This window comes from Tyto alba, unplaced genomic scaffold (genome assembly GCF_018691265.1).
Source record: "Tyto alba isolate M040663 unplaced genomic scaffold, T.alba_DEE_v4.0 Super-Scaffold_18, whole genome shotgun sequence".
NCBI lineage: Eukaryota > Metazoa > Chordata > Aves > Strigiformes > Tytonidae > Tyto > Tyto alba.
In genome coordinates this window covers 6962813-6981078 of record NW_024881280.1, presented here as the reverse complement: position 1 = coordinate 6981078, position 18266 = coordinate 6962813, and the positions used below count along the sequence as shown (strand labels likewise).

The following is an 18266-nucleotide window of genomic DNA, read 5'->3' as shown; positions in this document are numbered from 1 at the left end:
ACCTGTGGATCGATATCTCGGTGCAGCGAGCCACCGTATCAACTGGGGAAAGTGAATCTGTAAGCTCCTTATTTCTCCATTCTTTTAATCGCAGGGCTGTGTCTGGCTGTGATGAAGATGGAGCAGACGCAACTGTCTGATGCTTGAAGCTCTTTGATTTCTGAGTTGATGGGGTGAAGCCAATGAAAAGCTGTGAGAGACTCAGAGAGCTGATAGTGTATTGCCTTCTCCCAAGTCTCCTCAGTCCCCATTCTCCTTTTTTCTTCCCTCCTTCCTTACACATGTGGTTACACTCAGTAGTTGCATGATCTGCTTTGCTTGACCGACACAGATAATTTCTAGCATCACTAGTTAAGCCTGGTTTTTATTATTATTAATGATAAAGGCCATTTTAGTCTTGCTTAAATGGATTAGCCTTGCTCCTGCCTGCTTTTTGATTGTTTTTGCTCCTGGGGGCTCACTCTTTCGATGAGAGTTCTTGCAGCTAGAGTTACTGCCAAGCTGCTCCATCACTGAGGCATACCTAATATGGATCAGACCAGGGGCCGGTATAATTGGGTTTCCAGAGAGCTACCGCACCAGGAGAACGTGTCTCACTCCAAGAATGAGAATTTTCATTGTAGCTGTGAAAGGTACTTGCACAGCTGCCGAGTCAGCCGCCTCCGTTCACGTGCCCTCAGACCTTGTGGGTGCACCCATTTTCTGCATGCAACCCCCTGAATTCGTGCCTGTTGACAGCTGAGTCTTCGTGCTTCCCTGAAGACCATGTGTGTCTTCCAAATCTACTACCACCCCCTCCGCCTCCATCTTTAAAAAAATACAAAATATAAAATAAATCGGTTACATTCTTCACTGTCAAATTGTTCTAAACTCAGGGTTACTCATTAATTTCCTGTGTAGAATGCACTGGTAAATCAAGTAACATGTTGTTCTTTCCTAGCTGCACCCACTCTCAAGGGGATTGGAAGATTGGCATCTGTAGCCATCACCTCACAGAAAAATAAACAGGATCAAACAGCTTCAACGAGTATTTTAGAAAGCCAAGTGTAGCCTGACTATCAAAACCACTCCCCTTCCTTCCCCTCACAGTAAGTGAATTATTTTTACCTTTTGAACAATGGCAGCGGTCATTGGCCCTAAAACTGGTTGTCCCTCAGCTGAGACTTGAAGCAGTTACAAGATAAGCTAGCCTTTTAGTTGAATAGTAGTAGCAGTGGACAGGCGTGTTGGATGATTGGTTTCCATTATTAATGAAGGCTGAATTTACAGTGGTTTCTCAGCTTGACAGCTAAGCTTCTGGCCATTGTTCTAAATCTTCTCCTGTCCCTCAGCTTTTGTTCTGAGTTCTAACCTTGCTTTCTAGTTCAGTTCCTCTCCTTGTTCTGCATCCAGTTGCAGACATTGATCCTAACCACTGGGCGTGACTGTTCATGCCCTGGTCTCTTTCTCTTAAAAATTCATCTGAGTCAGGACTGAGCTTTCCAGGTTTCCTATTGCTTTATTCTTAACCCATTGTCATCCTTTCCTGGCCGTGGAGAGTACATACATACGTGCAGATTTCTGCATCGCTGTTCCTAGCGTAGCCAGGGACATTCCTGCGTGACCATGGGAGGTATTATTTATCTCAATGTGCTGACCGTGTTGCCCAAATTGGTTGTTCCCATCCATTTTCTCCCCAGCTTCTTGGACATGGTCCATTCTTTATCCCTCAGCTCTCTTCCTTTTTATTCATATATGAAGGCGCATTTTAATACTTATTTAATTCAGGTAAAATAAAAAATTACTTCTATGCTGAAATAAGAATGTCTAGAGAGGGATTTTCACCCCTTAGTTTATTGGGAAAAACATTAGGTAAGGCCTCACTAGACAACTACATGTTGGTTTTAGCCATTTTGATCGGAAAAACGTCTGTATGAGCTTGAACAGAAATAACCAGTTTTAATTCTTACAACTTCTACTTCAGTGCAAGTTTGTTTATGTTCCCAAGACACTGGGTGAGGCTCATACGAAAGACTCTCCGGGTGGGTTTGTGGGTCTCTGAGCTCTGATGACAACACCGTGCTTCATCTCAGCCGTAACAGAAAAGGAACTGTGATCATAAGAATTGTGTCAGCCACAGGCAAAGGGCTAATGTTGCAGCAGAGCTGCATTAAAGATGTTTTCTTTGGCTCACTGGCACTTGAGGAGGGATTGTAAACAAGCCACTGCAAGGAAGCCAGTTGCACAAACAGGTAGACAGTAGCTGACACTGTCTGGATCCTGCAGATGGGAAGTTAGTGGCTTTACTGCTGTGCTTCTGACTTGGCAGTCGTCGTGCTTTGTGTATCAGCACAGAGGTTCTTGCAGAGGAAGAGCGACCGAGTTTGAAAAGGTATTGATGGGAAATAAGGGGGAACAGAACCAGATGCAGAGAAGGGGGAGGAAGGATCAGTGTTTCCTTTCTTCACCCCACCATGATTTGTGTTTGGAGGGCTGTCGGGGGAGTTGCGAGTGAGTTTTCCGCAGACTGACTCCAGCTGGCTAGGTGAGGTCACTGGGCTTTTGAAATATTTGAGGTAGTGGTTTTCAACAAGTGACTACCTCAACACAAACAGGAATAAAGCAATCTTGTATAGTCTTGGTCATACAGTGACCACTTTGTTCTGCCTTCACTGCTCGGAGTGAAATGACTTGGCTTGGAGACTTTGCATCCCTTTGTGGTCTCCTACCCCCATCTGAAGTCTGCCTGAGTCTGCACTGCAGATGCTCTGTGCCTCTGCTCTTCCAGAACTGAATTTATATTTTCAGTTCTTGGAGTGAAAGTTTTGAAGCTGTGGTAAAAACAAATAGCTGGAATCAGAAAAATATTTTGATTTAACCCTGACCCTGCCAGCATGTGATCCCATGCAAGTGACTGAGGGGTAACTCCCTGCATCCCAGATGTTGCAGAACAAGCCAGCAGCTGGGGACCTTGCTGAAACCAGGCACCTTGTGGTAGCAGTACCATGGTCACAGTTGTATGCTGAAAGGAGTTATAATTGGGATGTATTTTTTCCCTTCTGAAAGCAGCTGACTAGCCAGGGACAGATTACACATAGATCTATTTCGTGTGTTCTCAAATGTTTCTTTGTAATTGTTGTTTGGCTTTTTTCTTTATAGAAGTTTAATACCAAGTCACTGAGTTTGGGTTAAGGCTGAATTATGTATTTCTTGGCAGCCCTGGTTTTCATTATTGACCACAGAATTTAAAAAGATACATTGCCCACATCTGTGAGGATCCCTCAGAAGTGCATCTTGAGTAAATTGGCCACGGTGTAGATGTATATATATATTTTTTTTTTAATGCTGGATTTAGGATCATCTTTTGTTTGTGTGCATTGTATATAAGCCTAAGTGCTGGAGGGCTGGGAACAGACAAGATTGAATGGGTCAATTGTATGAATTGGCAAACACAAAATTTCCTCCTTCACACACTATGCTTCTGTGTTAAATGTTCTGCTATAACAAAGAAAGATGAAATGTTTGGTCTGTGTGGTGTATGAAGGCTTTCCCAGAGGCTAAGCACTTCAAATGAGTAAATAAAGCAGAAGTTTCAAGCACAGACCTTACTTGTGAAGCAGAATAACGCTATGTACGCATCTACAGAAGCCTGCAAAAGCAAGGAAATGAAACGCTGAGTCCTTGTTAGGTGGTTAAATGGTAGCCTTCCAACAGTGGCTCAGAGCCCTTTGCCATCACCGTACTTCTGGTGGATTATGCTGGAGGTGGGGTACAGTGTCATGGTTTGAGCCTGGTCGGCAGCCAACCACCGCAGCTGGACACCCACCCTTCCCCCTCCCCATTAATAATGGCAATAAAATGAGAACAATGACAATAATAGAAAAAAATATAAACGGGCAATGCACAATGTAACTGCTCACCCCCCACTGACCAATCCCCAGCCCGTTCCCGGCCAGCGACCCCGAAATATCAAGATCCCGCAATCACAATCCCGGAACCAAGAGCGAGCTCCTTCCCGACCACCCCCCCTCTATACAGTGAGCGTGACGTTCCATGATATGGAATATTTCACTGGCCAGTTTGGGTCTGGTGCTCTGTCTGTGCCCCCTCCCTGCTCCCTGTGCCCTGGCGCACGGGCAGGACACGGGGAGTCGGGGAGTCCTTGAAGTCTCGGTAGCAGCTGAAACCATCAGTGTGCTGTCAGCATTCTTCTCATACCAAACCCAAAGCTAAATCCAAAACACAGCACTCTTCTCGTTCCTGAAAAGGAATATTAACTCTATTTCAGCCCAAACCAGGACATACAGTCACTGAATCCAGCTGCTTCAAAACAGGTTTGGGTTTTTTTGCTTTCTTTGTAAAGGGGAAAGCCCCATCTTTTACCAACACCCTTATGCAGAGAACTGCCTGAAAGTTTCAAATGCTGCCCTCGTTTTCCCCTCTTTCCTGTCTCTCCCTCCCTGCTTCGTATTTGATTTGCGGAGAGTCAGGGTCAGTCAGACCCATTGCTTCTCCCCCAAGAAATACTGATTTCTTTCTGTAGTGCAGAGGTGAGCTGCTTGAGCAAGGGAAAACCTGTAGCCCAGCTCTGCATGACCGTTTCTGTCTGTCAGCAAGCTCTGAGAGGAGGGCATCGGTCATACTTCTGCCAGAAATACATGCTTTAGCCCTTGGGGACCTTGCCCTGAATTACCAGAACAGCTCCGTATTGCCCTAGACCCGCCTCAGAAGGACACCATCACACTTCAGAGCAAGGCCACAGTCTTGCTGACTCTCTGGGAGCCTAGTTTCCCACTGCTGAAGTATAGCTGCCTCTCAGGAGGAACATAGCAGCTGTTTTATGACAACACTATTCGCCAAAACTACTTTTGCTAATGGTGAAGAGTTGCGTTTGAGCATAGTATTAGTATTTCTTCCTAAACATGAAATATAAGTGCAGCCTATATATCTCCTGGGTACTGAGGAGAGAATAACTCACATGGACTAACTTTCTGCACTGAAGAACACTGGCAATGGGCTGTGAAATAAAGGCGGTTTTGGGGTTGTGCAGCTCAAAATAATGTATTTTCTAGTAGGATGCGTAGTGTCTCTGGGAGTTGCACAGCATTCCATGGACCAAAGGTATGTTCATGGACATACTGTGGGCAGCATCATGCCTTCCACATCATGTGCTGTTCTGTCTTCCCACCTGCAAATAAGCTTTTTTAGCCTTCCTGGCTTTGCGTATCTGGTAGTTTGAGATGACTTATCTGCAGTTGGCGTTGTTTTGTTGGCAGCCTACATCAGGCATCTTAGAGAGCATCTGTTCTTCCCTCCCCATCCCATCTCAACCCACTTGCATGTCAACTGCAGTGTACTGTTGTCTTACCAGTCATCTTGGAGACAGGGTGGTTTGAATTATTTTCACCAGGAGCATTGTGCCCGCGATAGTTTTCAGTGTGAAAAAATGTTCATAATTCCTTCACAGATGGGAAAAGGTACTGCCTTCTCCCTTGCAATGTCAGGTACCAGCAAGACACTTGAGGTTATATTTTCCTGCCCTTCCACCTCAGAGGCTGGCCGGCTCATTTGCAGAGCTGTGTAAAAAGACAAGGTGACTGTCACGTGCCTGCATTGTTCTCCTCTCGCTGTGTTTCCGTTCCTTGTGTTCTTCTGAGGATTGAATTTGCACACATCTCAGCATGCGTGTTATTTCCTGCTTCCCGCAGATGTGAGCCCAAGCAGAATAATATGTATGACCCAGGTGTCTGGATACCCTGGTAACAGGACCTAGCTGGGCGAGTCGTATGCTGGATGTCCCAAAACCTCACATTTTCACATCTGATCCGGTAATTTGTGAAATGCCCGTGACTCCTGAGCCTGTGAGATACGAGCTTTACGAGGTGATAGTGCTCACCAGAGAATAGCTTACAAAAGGATGAGAGCTTTCTCTGAGAGAAAATATTGGAAAATGAGCATGTGCAGTATATTATCACGCTCAGCAGGAACACAGATTTTCTGGAAACTTGAGCTAAGTAGAGCTAGAAGTCGGTTGCGTTAAGTCATCCGAACAGGGTTATGCGACCTGCTTGGGGACCTTATGACAAGCTGAGCCATGTGGATTTTTTTAACTCATCACAAGAATTAGGACTTTATCTCACAGCAGCCACCTGCATTATCCCACTCTTGTGACCATCACCAGTCAGGCCATAGTCTACACAGAACCTCAGCAGTCAGTGGCACTCCTGCCACTCTGTTCAGGCAAGAATGTCATCTGCCATCAGCGTCTTCGCTCGTTTCTTGTGATGCTGTTCATCATGGGGCTACACAACAACAGTGAAAATCTCAGGAAAAGCAGAGGGTTTTGGACGAGTTTTCAGTGGAATGATAGAGGTTTGGCTTAGCTGGTGTTCAGATGCCTTGTCCCACTTCCCTTGCATCTCAAGCGTTTCCTTGCTTTGTAATATGAGACAGTTGGGCTTGAAGTTAATCCCCAGGGTTTTGGGGGCCGGGGGCTTTCTCTTCCCCTGGCACACTTGTGAGGAGAGATTCCTCAGCGATATTACCCATTGCCTGTAACTTAGTAGAAGCTGTAACAGTTGGTCTTGGTAATAGCATTGGTTTGAAACTAGCAGGGAAACACAGGTCTAGCATATGGACATCTAAAATCTGTGGAGTGATGGAGCTGAGGAACATGAGACGTTCGGCTAGCTTTTGAGTTGAGGGCTTGGCGTTCAGGTTTTACAGCATCAAGCTGTCTTGCAATTTGGCTGCAGTAAGCAGTTAGTGCTTCAATATAGAAATTTCCAGCTAATCTTTTTCCCCGTGTTTGCTGGGCAGACTGCACTGAGTCAGCTCAGCCCGGTCCCCACTGTGCAGCGGCTGCAGCCAGTCTCACTCCATCACTTTTAATGAAACTGAGTCTCTGTGGTTTTCACTAATTTACTCACACACAAGAGAAATGAGGAAGTATTTTCCTGTCTCTCTCCGATAATGAATGAGATATGAAAGAGCTTCATGGCCAGTAAGCACCCTGGAGGGACTTGAGTTTGTCAAAACGTGCAAGGCGTCTTCATCAAAGTAACAAAATGATTTTCTTTCCCCTTACTCTATGAAGTGAAAATTCACATGACAACAGCCAGAAACGTGCCCAGTTTTGCTTCAACAGTGGAATTGAATTTAAAAAACTGAACGTGTGGCAAAACCGATAACATCTTTTGCATCAGTATTTTTCAGAGGTGTATCATGCAATAATAAATGGTTGTCTGAGGCAGACTTTAATGTGGGGCTTTTGCTGTAGTCTGTCTTGGTGTCTGCACTGTGAACCCCTGCTTGCACAATAGCTTGCATTGCTCTTGGAACACAGGCGTGGGCAATAAACATGTTTCCTTCAAGGGCTGTGTCAAATTCTGTTTACCAAGAATTCCCATTTCTGTTTGCTGCCCTCCTCAAATGTACTTTGTATACATCAGAAAGACAGAGATAAGAGTTTACAGAAGATTAAACAGGTGCAAACACATTAAGAGAGACAGTAAAGGATGCAAATTGTTAAACAAAAATATTGAAGTCCACTTTAGATGTCTTCAGGGCTTTTCAGTACCTAGGTTTAATAAAATTAACCAGCTTTTGCAGTTTAGCTCCTGTGCTTAGCATTGCTATCAGAAGCAATCAATAGGAAATCCAGCCTTATACGGTATGGTTTTGGGGTACAAATTGTAGGTTCTGCTCTGAAACAGAGTACAGCACCCCAGGAATATTGTCAGCCATGAAATTTCAACGAGGTGACTTGTCGCAGTGCTCCTTAGGGCACTCCTGTACTTTAACCCTTTTAAAAATGCAGTCCCCTTTGGAAGGAAGAGTAAATAAATTGAACTATTACTCCAGTTTCATATGTAAAAACAGACAGTGCTTGTAGGAAATACAGACCTTGAAAAGTGAGCGGAACACTTGTTAATCCAAGGATTAAATTAGCTGGCCAAGAGAGAATTATTGCCATATAAACCTCCCATTGAAATCTGAAGGGATACAAATATTTTATGCTGTTTCATTTGAACATACGGTTATTCAGTGGTGATAAATATTCACTGAATCTGCTATTTGAAAAATATTGCATATTAATTGAATATTGTATCTGTAGCATGCAATTTGAGGGTTACTCAGTAGTCCCCTCTTGTACTCACTACTTCACCTTGATTGCAGAATTTCCTGGGCTCTTAAGCATTTGTCACATATCGATTCCCATGGTGTTCCCCACTTTTCATCCCACCCCCGGGAGCTTACATGTTTGACTGTGGTGGAAAAGGGGAAGATCTTGGTGGTGAGGTCTTTTTGTTCTGGATGTATCCTAGATGCTGACTGGGTGTGACACTACTTCAGATTTGTCAAATTTTTGTGATTTTATCCTGTGTATCGGGTAGAACCTGGAGGCTCCAAGACATTCAGGAGCCTGTTGTGGTGCATGCTTTGCACGCTCCTGACAAGACACATTTTCTGGTCCAGAGAGCTTGTCTGTGTTCTAAGATGAAACCCATCAAGTGAATGCAACAAGGAAGCAGAGGAGCAAAATTAAGATAATTGTGGCAGAAACACCTCAATATGTGGATTGTCTTCCTGCATCTTTCGCCAGTTCAAAATCCGTTTTTTATATGACTAAAACTATTCATAACATTCAACCCTGTTAGCAAAGAGGAGAGTGTCTCTAATGCCTTTTCCTGTATGTGCAACAATTAGCATCCCAGCAATTAGTGTCCTGCAGTCTGTGGCTTGTCCCTCTAGAATGGGGCATACAGCACGAGCTCTTCTGAGGAGACTGGAGTAACGTCGGGTAACGTGAAGGAAGCTCCATTGCTCCTGCAATTTATAAGCTTTCATCTTAACTTAGCTTCATCCTAAAAGGCAGATCTGAGGAAGCGGCTCCTTTGAGGCCGTTTGGGCTCGTGTGTGCTGAGCTGTGGCTGTGCCAGCACATCTCCCTGGCCCACAGCCTTTGTGAGGGGTGGCTGAACAGCAGAGCCATCTCTTGAAACAACCCCCCCCCCCCCCAGCGCAGAATATCCCTGCCGTGGCTGAAGGCATTCTAAGGAAAGACATGGGCAGGGCATATATATGACTTTCTTCTGGAAGGAGCCAAGTGTGGGAGAGGCATTTGGCCTGCGTGGGCAGCCGGACTCGCGCTGGACACTCGTGCCCTATCAGTGCACATCAGCAGACGGAGCAGACTCACAGCTGGCGACCTTTGAGAAGTGACCTCTGAGGTTATATTTCCATCAAAGCCAGATCCTGAGCAATAGACTTGTCGCCTGCGATATCTGTTGCAAAGCTGTGTTGGTGTGAGTTTGAATTTCAGACGTGCCGGTGCTCTGTACAACACCTCTAATTCGTTGCTCCCTGTAAGGAAGATTTTGAACAGTTCCTGTGCCGAGTGAAGTTCTCTCTGTGTTAATCAGGAGTATGAAATATATCTCACCTATAGAAAGAGAAGTTCCTCCAGACAAATATTCGAGTCATTAAGGATGCATTACATGGAGCAGAAGCTCCAAACACAGTTTCCACTGCTGTGGGTCCTTTACCAGCAGAAAGAATGATTCTAAAAATCTATTTAAAATTAACAAAAAGAATCATTAAGCAGAGTAAGATTTTAAAAAATGCACTTTCAAGCTGGGAAACCACCTCATTTAGTATAATGAGTGAGCAGATCCTTGGGCCCTGAAGAGAAGCAAATTGAAACAAAATGGCTCCAGCATTGACTTGCATAATGATGGACCGAGCACGTGTCCTGGCATGTAATGATCCCATCTTTCCCACGGGGCTTCAGAAAACAGCGTTTATTGTGACAGAAGGCTCTGGCCGGGACACTGTTTCCATGAGGAAAACAAAAAGGTCTGGTAACGGTATGAATATGGAGTGGAAGAAGAGGAGGAGAAAAGTTAGTGAAATTTAAGGTCACAAGGGTTGGAGAGGAGAGTAGTGATAATGCTCACAGAAGTAGCGTGGGAGGCAGGAAGAGGGGAAGGGCTCAAGGGACAGCACATCTGTCTGGGGGGAAGGATGAGTTGGGGCGGTTAAGCGATGCTTCCAAAGAGCGTCCGGTTAACGGGGTTAAGAACGAAGGAGCGATCCCTGGTGGGATAACGAGCCTTCACGTGATCCTTTGCCAGTCCTAAAAGCTTGTTTCCATCTCCTCTTTCTGAAGTGGCACAAGGATATTTTGAGAGGAGGAACTGACCCACCAAAAGTGCAGTGGTGCAGCACCTACAGCAGCAGTGCACCCAGCAGGTACACGGACTTGTACCAGCCCCACGCTCTTCTGCCTTTCTTGCATAGTGAGGGGTTTCCCTAGGTGGGAGGAAGAGGAGGCCAGTTTCATCCTTGGCCTTTCTGCTGAAATGGCAGCTGCAGGTAAGAGAGTGTTGAATGGCCGCATGAGATAGAGAGTAATGTGACGTGGATGCCGTCTCCTGAGAACTGGATTGGATCGCTCAACCGCTATTTTGTATTTTCTGTCCTGTTTTATAGAAGTTACTGGGCAGCTGTGAAATGTAAATGGAACGGTGGATCTCAGCTGACAGATGCTAGGATTTTCCGCTGCCACCCCTAAAGTCCTTGGAAGTCTTGCTCCATTTATAAATTCCAACTGCTACTTAGTCTGTTCTGGCTAGGTAGGTTTAGTGAGTGACTCTGCTGAATATTGCCTTGCAGCGAAATCACTTGTCCACTTCACAGGTACAGTCTGGAGAGTGGAAGATCCTTAATTAGTGACCCACTTTGTGAGGGAGGCAGTGGGATTGCTTCCTCCAGAACATCAGCCAGCTGGCCCAAGTGAAGTAACGACCACAGCGTAGGTAATTTAAAGCTAGATTACTACCCTTTACAATAACATCGGAGGAAGTGCAGCTGTCCTCATCCGTGCTAGCTAAGAATTAAGGAAAAGCACGGGACTGATGTAGCAACTGCATGCATACTCATCAAAACTTGGTGGTCCCAGTGGAATAAGGCTGTGCACTGTCTGTTCTGCATGCAGCCTGCCTGCTGCCTGATCCGTCATCCATTCCCTTTCATCTGTCATTGTGCATGGGAAGCAGGGAGGCTCTTTGCTCCTCTGTCTGTGGCTTCTGTCATTTTTTTATTATTGCACACAGTCAAAATGTTGTCTCTTCCCCCCACCTCCCTTTTGCCTGTCTCCCTTTGGAATTTATGCTGAAAGATGAAAGAAAAAACATCTTTCTTGGCTACTAAAAAGGCAGAAGGTTCATTCTGACATGTGAGTGGCCTTTTGAGGCATAGAGATCACACTGGGGATGAAGAGGAGAATATTTGGGTGGAGAGAAGCCATCTGTTTCTCTGGCTAGAGCATAGCCTACCTTCTCCTGGGCTCTGGGAGGTTTACTTAACTGAAAGAGCACCTATCATCTTGTTTGCCTAAGCCTCCACTGCCACTTGAATGCATATGTGATCCAGGCCAGCACAATATTACGAGGCAGCACGTCAACCTCATCTGGAGATAAGGAAACACAGGTCTGTGTTCCATACTCCTCCTGCAGGTCTCCACTGACTGCAAGACTCTCCTGCCCCTAGCTAAAGCCTTTCCTGGGAAGGCAGGCACACTTGAGTGTCCGTCCCCACATTTGCATGGCATGCGACATTTAGAGCCAGCTCTTTCTTTCCAGAGTCTCATTTCCAAGGCCGAGACTTCTTCAAAATCACTCGAAGAGGAGGAGGGGCTGTGGGAGCAGTCTGATGTTGGCATTTGGCATTCAGGCCCCTGAAAGAACCAACAAGCTCTTTAGCTGTCTGAGGGTAATGCTGGGAACTGCAAGGGGAACTGTGGTTTCTTGAAATATTGGTCTTTCCAGCAACTTTGCAAATTAACAGGATTTTGAGTGGGGAGTTGTCTTCACCTCTGATCAGTCTTCACACAAATGAGATTTGTGTGTCCCCTCACATGTGTCACCATCCCTGCTGCCCTGAGTAAGAGCTGTGTTGATGAAGAACTTCTTAAGAAGTAAAATCTTTAACGTGATCTTTGAAATCTGGCCATGCTCCCTTGCTATTTTTCTTTTTATCTTTTTTTTTTTTTTTAATATACTCTCTACCTTGTTTATTTTTTCAGTAATTGTTAGAAAACTTGTGTCTGTGTTTGAATACATTATGGCTGGGCTGTGATGGAAGGGACTGAAATACCATTAGTGCCACAGTGATATTGCAAAGCACCTGAATGTAGTAGGTACACTTTCAGCTTTCTAGCACTCTTCTACCACCAGGAAGTTTGGTACTGGAGAGGGATATATAACCGTGGCTTTAGATTTAAGCATATTGACATAATTCCAATGCTACTGTTTGGGATTCCTCATGCCTCTCCATCCGAACCGCCGTCCTAAATCTGGCTGGATCCTGAGGTCCTCTCAGACATTCAGGTCTCTTTTCAAGAAAGCTGAGCTGTCAAAAACAGGTGCTCTGGTTGGATTTCAGCACGTATGGATCTGACAGCATGCATCTCTCTGCAGTTTCAGCTGGATTCTCTCATCTCTGCTTCCTTTCTTAAACGTTTGTGTAATGGTGTTACGTCTGTTCCCTCGCACATCAGAGACCACTGGAATTGAGGGTTTATGAATTGTTGGTTGTTTTTTTTTTTTTTTAAGTACTGACTATATTCAGAGCTGTTCAGGTTTTCTCAGCTGAGTGTCTTTAGGAGGCCGTTACATTTGTGGTTTGTTTTTTTCAACAGTAAGTTCTTCATTACTCCAGTACTGTTAGCATAAGTCACAGATAGCACTGATGTCCCAAAGATTTGTTGCAGCCTTCGAAAGAGAACAACAAACCCAGTTTTGTACCATCCTACCATACGTTGTCCCAGCAGTTCAGCTGCAGTGCAAACTGTTGGCCCAGGTCAGCCCCAGCTCTGGCCTCCTGCAGAAAGGAGTGCCGGCAGCCGGCGTAGGCAGGTCAGGATTAGAGGGGGAGGAATGGATTATGTGAGTACAAGCTAAAGGTAATTGATAAGCAATGAGAAAATGGAGTCTGCCCGAGCTTGGAGGAAGGAATGAGCAGTTCTAAAACAGGAAGTTTTCCTGTTTCCTTAGCAGGTATGGGGCCTCAGTTACTTTGCAGTCACAGTCCTGTCTCCCGTTTAAAGACAGTGAGATATTCTGTTTAATACCCTTGCTATTTGGGAAGTCGAAGGTTTATCACTGTCCTTGAAAATAAGAATAATTAATGCAGTTGCTTCTATAGTGCCAATTAAATCCTCCGTTTAATTCTAGGAGCCAGCTGGAGATGTTTGTGACTGAGACTTTAGATATACTCATCTTAATGCATCTTAGCTGCTGTTGGTGTTTTCCCTCTCTCCAGTGCCTTATATCCCAGGACAGCTGCTTCTGAAGACATTACCACTTTCTAATCCCCCACGTTCATGGCCTTATTCAACTGCTTTCTTTGATCTCAGGCCGAAAACTCCATTTAATTGTCTAAATATCATGAAGCCCAGGGGGGTCTCATCCTTACATCTGGAAGTGAACAGTTAAGATCTGGTTTAAAACTGCCCAACTGAACAGAAACTTAACACGGGTTGTTAGAGGGTTACTGTTCCTTCTGGCAAATTGTATTTTGTATGTGGGGGTAAGAGGGATGAAAGTTGTTTGTTAGTCTAAGATTTCTGGGTGTTGTCTGATGCTTCTTACAAGGCTTGCTGTTCCACAAAAGGCTTCTGATGCAATTGCTGTTCTGGGATCTGCTCTTTACCTGCACTGGTAATCTTGTCGAGTTTTTAGGAAAGCCTTTGTCCAGTGATAGGGTGAGGAGAGCTACTAGTGTTTGGGTTTCTTCATTTAATATAAATTCTGCTTTTTCCTGCTACTGGAGCATTTTTCCTGCTTCTTGCCACAGCTGCAGACCAGGCACAGGCGAGCAAAGGCTGGTATCCAGGGAGCAAAGTTAAATTCAAACTGAAAGCTCTGATTTGTGATCAAGCTTGGCTGTGTCCATCCAACTGGAATAGCTTCTTGTATGTGTATTCTTATCTAACATGAGGTAATTTGATTGATTTCATTTTCCACTGAAAGAGGATTACTGGATTTGTGTTACCTTACTTCGCTTTTCCCACTGATAACCACCACCCATAAAGCAGAACTTGATAGTTACTGAATAGCTGCCCAAGCCACAGTATCTTTTGCATCTGTAATACTGTACGTTTATGAATCTTTAAATTTTCCAATGACCAAATGATAATTTAGCAAATGAGGGTGATTTGTTTTTTTATTCCTTTCGAATTTAATCTCTGTTTAAAATTTAGTGAGCCTTTTCTGACTGTAGCTTTGAAAAGCATTGAAGACTTAGCCGACTGCTACTGTATTCAGAAGTATTGTTATGATGACAGCTAATTCCTTGAGCAATGTGATTTTCATCTCTGTGCTTGCTCTTCTTGCAGAGCTCCAAGGTGATCCGTAGCTGTGAGTGCAGAAACCTGATCAGTCACACTTTCCGAAGAACTCTTCCAGGACTGTCTGGACAGAACCAAATGCCCTTTATTTAGCACTTTAAGTAGCAATAGAAAAAAAACAAAAAACAAAACAAAACAAAACAAAACAAACAAAAAAAAAAAAAAAAAAAAAAAACCAAAAAAAACCCAAAACCGAATAAAAGGAAAGCTAGTCTCGGCATGTTCTCTGGCAGTCAGTTAAGTCAGAGTAGCCTACACTGTCAACACACATCATGGAGCAGGGAGAAGTTACCGCTCTCTAATCACTTTACTAATGTTCAGGCTTCCACTTTTCCCTTAGACTTGACTCATTGGAATATTTGTCAGCTGGCCTAGCTAGCTTGTCATGTTATCTGTTGTGTCTCTTCAACCATTCTGTCTCCTTTGCATGAATGACAACTCTTTAATTAGGATATTATAAGAGGATGGACCTGGCTGCAGGTCTCTGTTAGAAGCATCACCACCCTTTCTCAGAATGAACAGCTACATTGCCTTATTTCCCAAGAGTTCATGTAACAGGAGCTAGCTTTTCCAAGGAGACTTTTATTTTTTTGATGAAGAAAACAATCTTTTACATTTTTATTTCCCCCAGGGAGATCTGATATTAAAATATTCAGCTGTCTGTCTCATTTCTTAACATGCAATTTGTCAGGAAGTGAGTTACCATTAAATTCTTGATAATTAGCATACTTGGACTTTGATAGACATTTTTCTTTTTTGCAACAATATATTTATTTTTTTTTTAGCTCGTTATCTGCATGCAAGATCAGTCAGCTAAATTCCTGTCTATCAGACATCTCTATCTTGGCTTATTTTTAACCAGTTTGAGGTCCATAAGTATTGCAATGAATTATTGCACTGGACCTCAGATTTTATATGGATTGCAGGTGAAATGTGTTGGGAAAACTCTGCCTAGAATATGCTAAATGCTTTCTCCTTCCATGCTACCTGTTTTGAAATTATACTTATTTTTTTCTATGCTAAAAAGGGGAGCAGGAGTTCAGGCCAGGTCAGCAGTGGGGTGGTATCTAGAGAGCCCTGATCCTTTCAAACATGGTATTTAGTATTCAGTCCCCCCTTCTGAAGGGACTGGCAGGACTTAAGGCAGCCTCTCTATGTACGTTATGCTTATTTCTAGGTAGGCTTATTGAGCTCGTCACTATCACAGGCACTGGATTCAACTAATTTTTTATTATTCATCACAATGTGTTCTTTGACTAAATTGAGTTTTCCATTGCTATCGCAGCTGCTTTCTCAAAAGAGCTGGTTATAAATGCACAGCCTCCTTTTCTGCACATACTGCTTAAAGAAGCACATGGACATGGCTGTGTTAACATAAAACTCTTTTTGCTTAGTTACTCTTCCCCTGGCCTTTTCTCCTGCGGGTAGCTGTTGTAAAAGAGCTCTTGGAAGTGCAAACACTGCTGCAAGTTCTCAAGTACTTCTGTCCAACAGCTTGTCGAGATGTCAGAGGGGAAGACAGCTGCGGCAAAAATCCAAGCCCTTACCCCGGATGACATCCATGGCAACGTCCAGTAAGTTTTGCCCCAGGGTAATGCTGAAGTATATTATGTATTAAAAATGAGGCAGGGAAAGTAGCAAAGAGGTAGCTAATCCCACTAAGCCACGGGCTAGAGAGAGCTTTCAGCCGTGGGCAGGGAGCGAATCGATCACAGCTGGCCGCAGTGGGCTATCCGGTCATGTTAACTTCAGAGGGGTTCTCAGCAGCCCGGGGTTCTCTCGGGCATACTAATACCGCCCAGGAGCAGGGAGAGGAGGAGAGGGCGCTCAAAGGGGGCAGACTGGGTTGCCCACTTGACAGTCAGTGAAAGGAGATTAAGGAAAAAGTAGGAGTTGTCATGGTTCTGCATAAATACATTCCTCTGTGAAGGAGCGTGGAGCCTCTGGGGCACTCTCACAGCAAGGCAGGAAACATGAGCAGCGAATGACATGAAAAGCTCTTCTAAAATTCTTTTTTCTAATCAGTCCTCCCTGTGCACGTGTGCTGTGGTCCCAGTGCTTGGTGTCAGATACTGTGTAGGTCCCACCTTGAAACCAGGGCAGACAGGGAAATGGCATTTGGAAAGCGAGCCAGGCTCTGCGTGGCCTGCTTTACATCCCTTCGGTCTGGAGTGCAGATGGAAGCATGAGCCAGCTCTTTGGACTTTCCTGGCCCCGAGCAGCGTGGCTGTTGATGGGCCTCAGGTCCCCTATTTGCAACTGATTTGAATCTTGTGTACTTCAAAGGCCCTGCCTGCAGAAGATAATCCCTTGCTATGCATCAGCCCGTGGCTTCTGGCAGCCTGACTATAGAAGAGGTAGAGCAAACTTTATAAAAAATACCATCAGCTTTTGGTTCCTCTCCCTCTTTCCTATACCCAAACCTTGCTCGTCCCACTGCTTAGTTAGTGTCGACAGAAAGAAAGTGTATGGAAATCAATGCAGAAGTTGAGTATAAACAAAAGACCGAAGAGTCATACTGTGACCTGACCATAATTCCAGGACACCCACTCCTTTAGGAGCCCTCATTCTGTGTGGGCCACTTGGACGGCAGGTCAAGGAAAAGAACATACGTTAACAGGGCTTGAATGTTAGCTGTTGAATTATTTCTTCAGATACAAATATTGATGCAGGACGGTGGCTGAGGCCGTCAGACTTCTGCTTCGGGTAGGTGAGTCACTTCAAAGCCACGTGGCTGAAAGGTGAGCCAAGGATAAGGGCAAGCTGCTTTCACCACTGAGGTGGCTGTGAGCCACCACGCGCAGGCGTAAGGTTGCAGACAACTTGTAAGGGTGCTGCAGAGGGGGCTGGCTCCCAGCTGCTCGCTAATCAAAGTCAGCACTCTCCCTTTCTCTCCTTCAGAAGGGGACCCTGTCCTCGTTTCTAAGCTGCTGCAAGCCGAGTGGCTGCTTTTAATAGAGTGTGCACAGAAGATGGTTGTAGGCAATTGAATTAGGGTTGCGTTATTAGTCCATCTGTGCAATATGCTCTGTTTATTGACAATCTGGTTAGATTGGCTGGAGCTTGTTAAAGGTAAAGTGTTTCTTACTCTTGAATTTGGGGAGTTGCCCACCTGTTACGAGGAAGCAGCGCTGGAGGAAGGGCTCTCTTCAGGCTGAAAAAGGGCTCAGTGTGAACCGTCTGCATTATTTTTCTGGCTTTCCGGAAGGGGGGAGGGTTGCGTAGGAAAGGATCATCAGATAGCAGGGTTTTGCTCGGCAGCTTGTTGTGACGGGCACGCTCCCGCTCCAGCCGCTCGCGGCAAAGGGCAGCTGGTGGCACGTGGGATTGTATGCAGGGCTCTCAGGAGAGCTCCCTCTCGCTCCCATTTCTAAAGGTTGCCTGGTAGGATCTGATCTGCGGCAACCGTATGCCAAAGCCGTTCTCTTAATGTCCCTGCATCCACGAGGTATCTTTGTGACTGAAGCACACGTGCATCAGAGGGAAGAAGCGTGTGCTGCGCTGCTGGTTCAGGAAAGTGTCATGACTTCTGCAGCAGGTTTTATGTGCGTGTGTCAAGCTCTTGCCTGTAACAGTAGCCTCACTGTGGTATTTGAGATGGAAAGCTTATCTTTAAGGATGATCACTAAGAGAGGAGGGAACAAATACAGCAATTGCTTATGCAACAAGTACATTGCTTTTTGAAGACAGCAGGTGCATACTGTTGCCAAGGGAATGGAAAAATGGCCAGAATCATAACTCTTTACCAAAACCATGATGCTCATTCAAGCTTATGGCTTCCCCGGAATCCCTTATTTCAGAGCTTGGCTATCAATGCACTTCCATTCGGCTCACTAGCATGAGATTTATTCTTGTATATCAGAGCTATACGTAG

General features: G+C 44.9%; 1 protein-coding gene across 4 annotated transcripts in view; it reads left to right on the top strand.

Annotated features, from left to right (window-relative positions):
- Positions 1 to 18266, top strand: part of LOC116960975 (transmembrane protein 263-like) — a 209254-nt gene that overhangs the window by 137068 nt on the left and 53920 nt on the right. The window contains exon 1 of one of the 4 annotated variants that reach the window (XM_032990059.2): positions 10311 to 10356. The exons of the other annotated variants lie outside the window; for them this stretch is intronic. Within the exon in view, the coding sequence (XP_032845950.1) occupies positions 10344 to 10356 (13 nt within the window). The 5' untranslated portion in view covers positions 10311 to 10343. Of the gene's footprint in view, positions 1 to 10310; positions 10357 to 18266 lie in introns of those variants that run through there. 4 annotated transcript variants of the gene reach the window in all.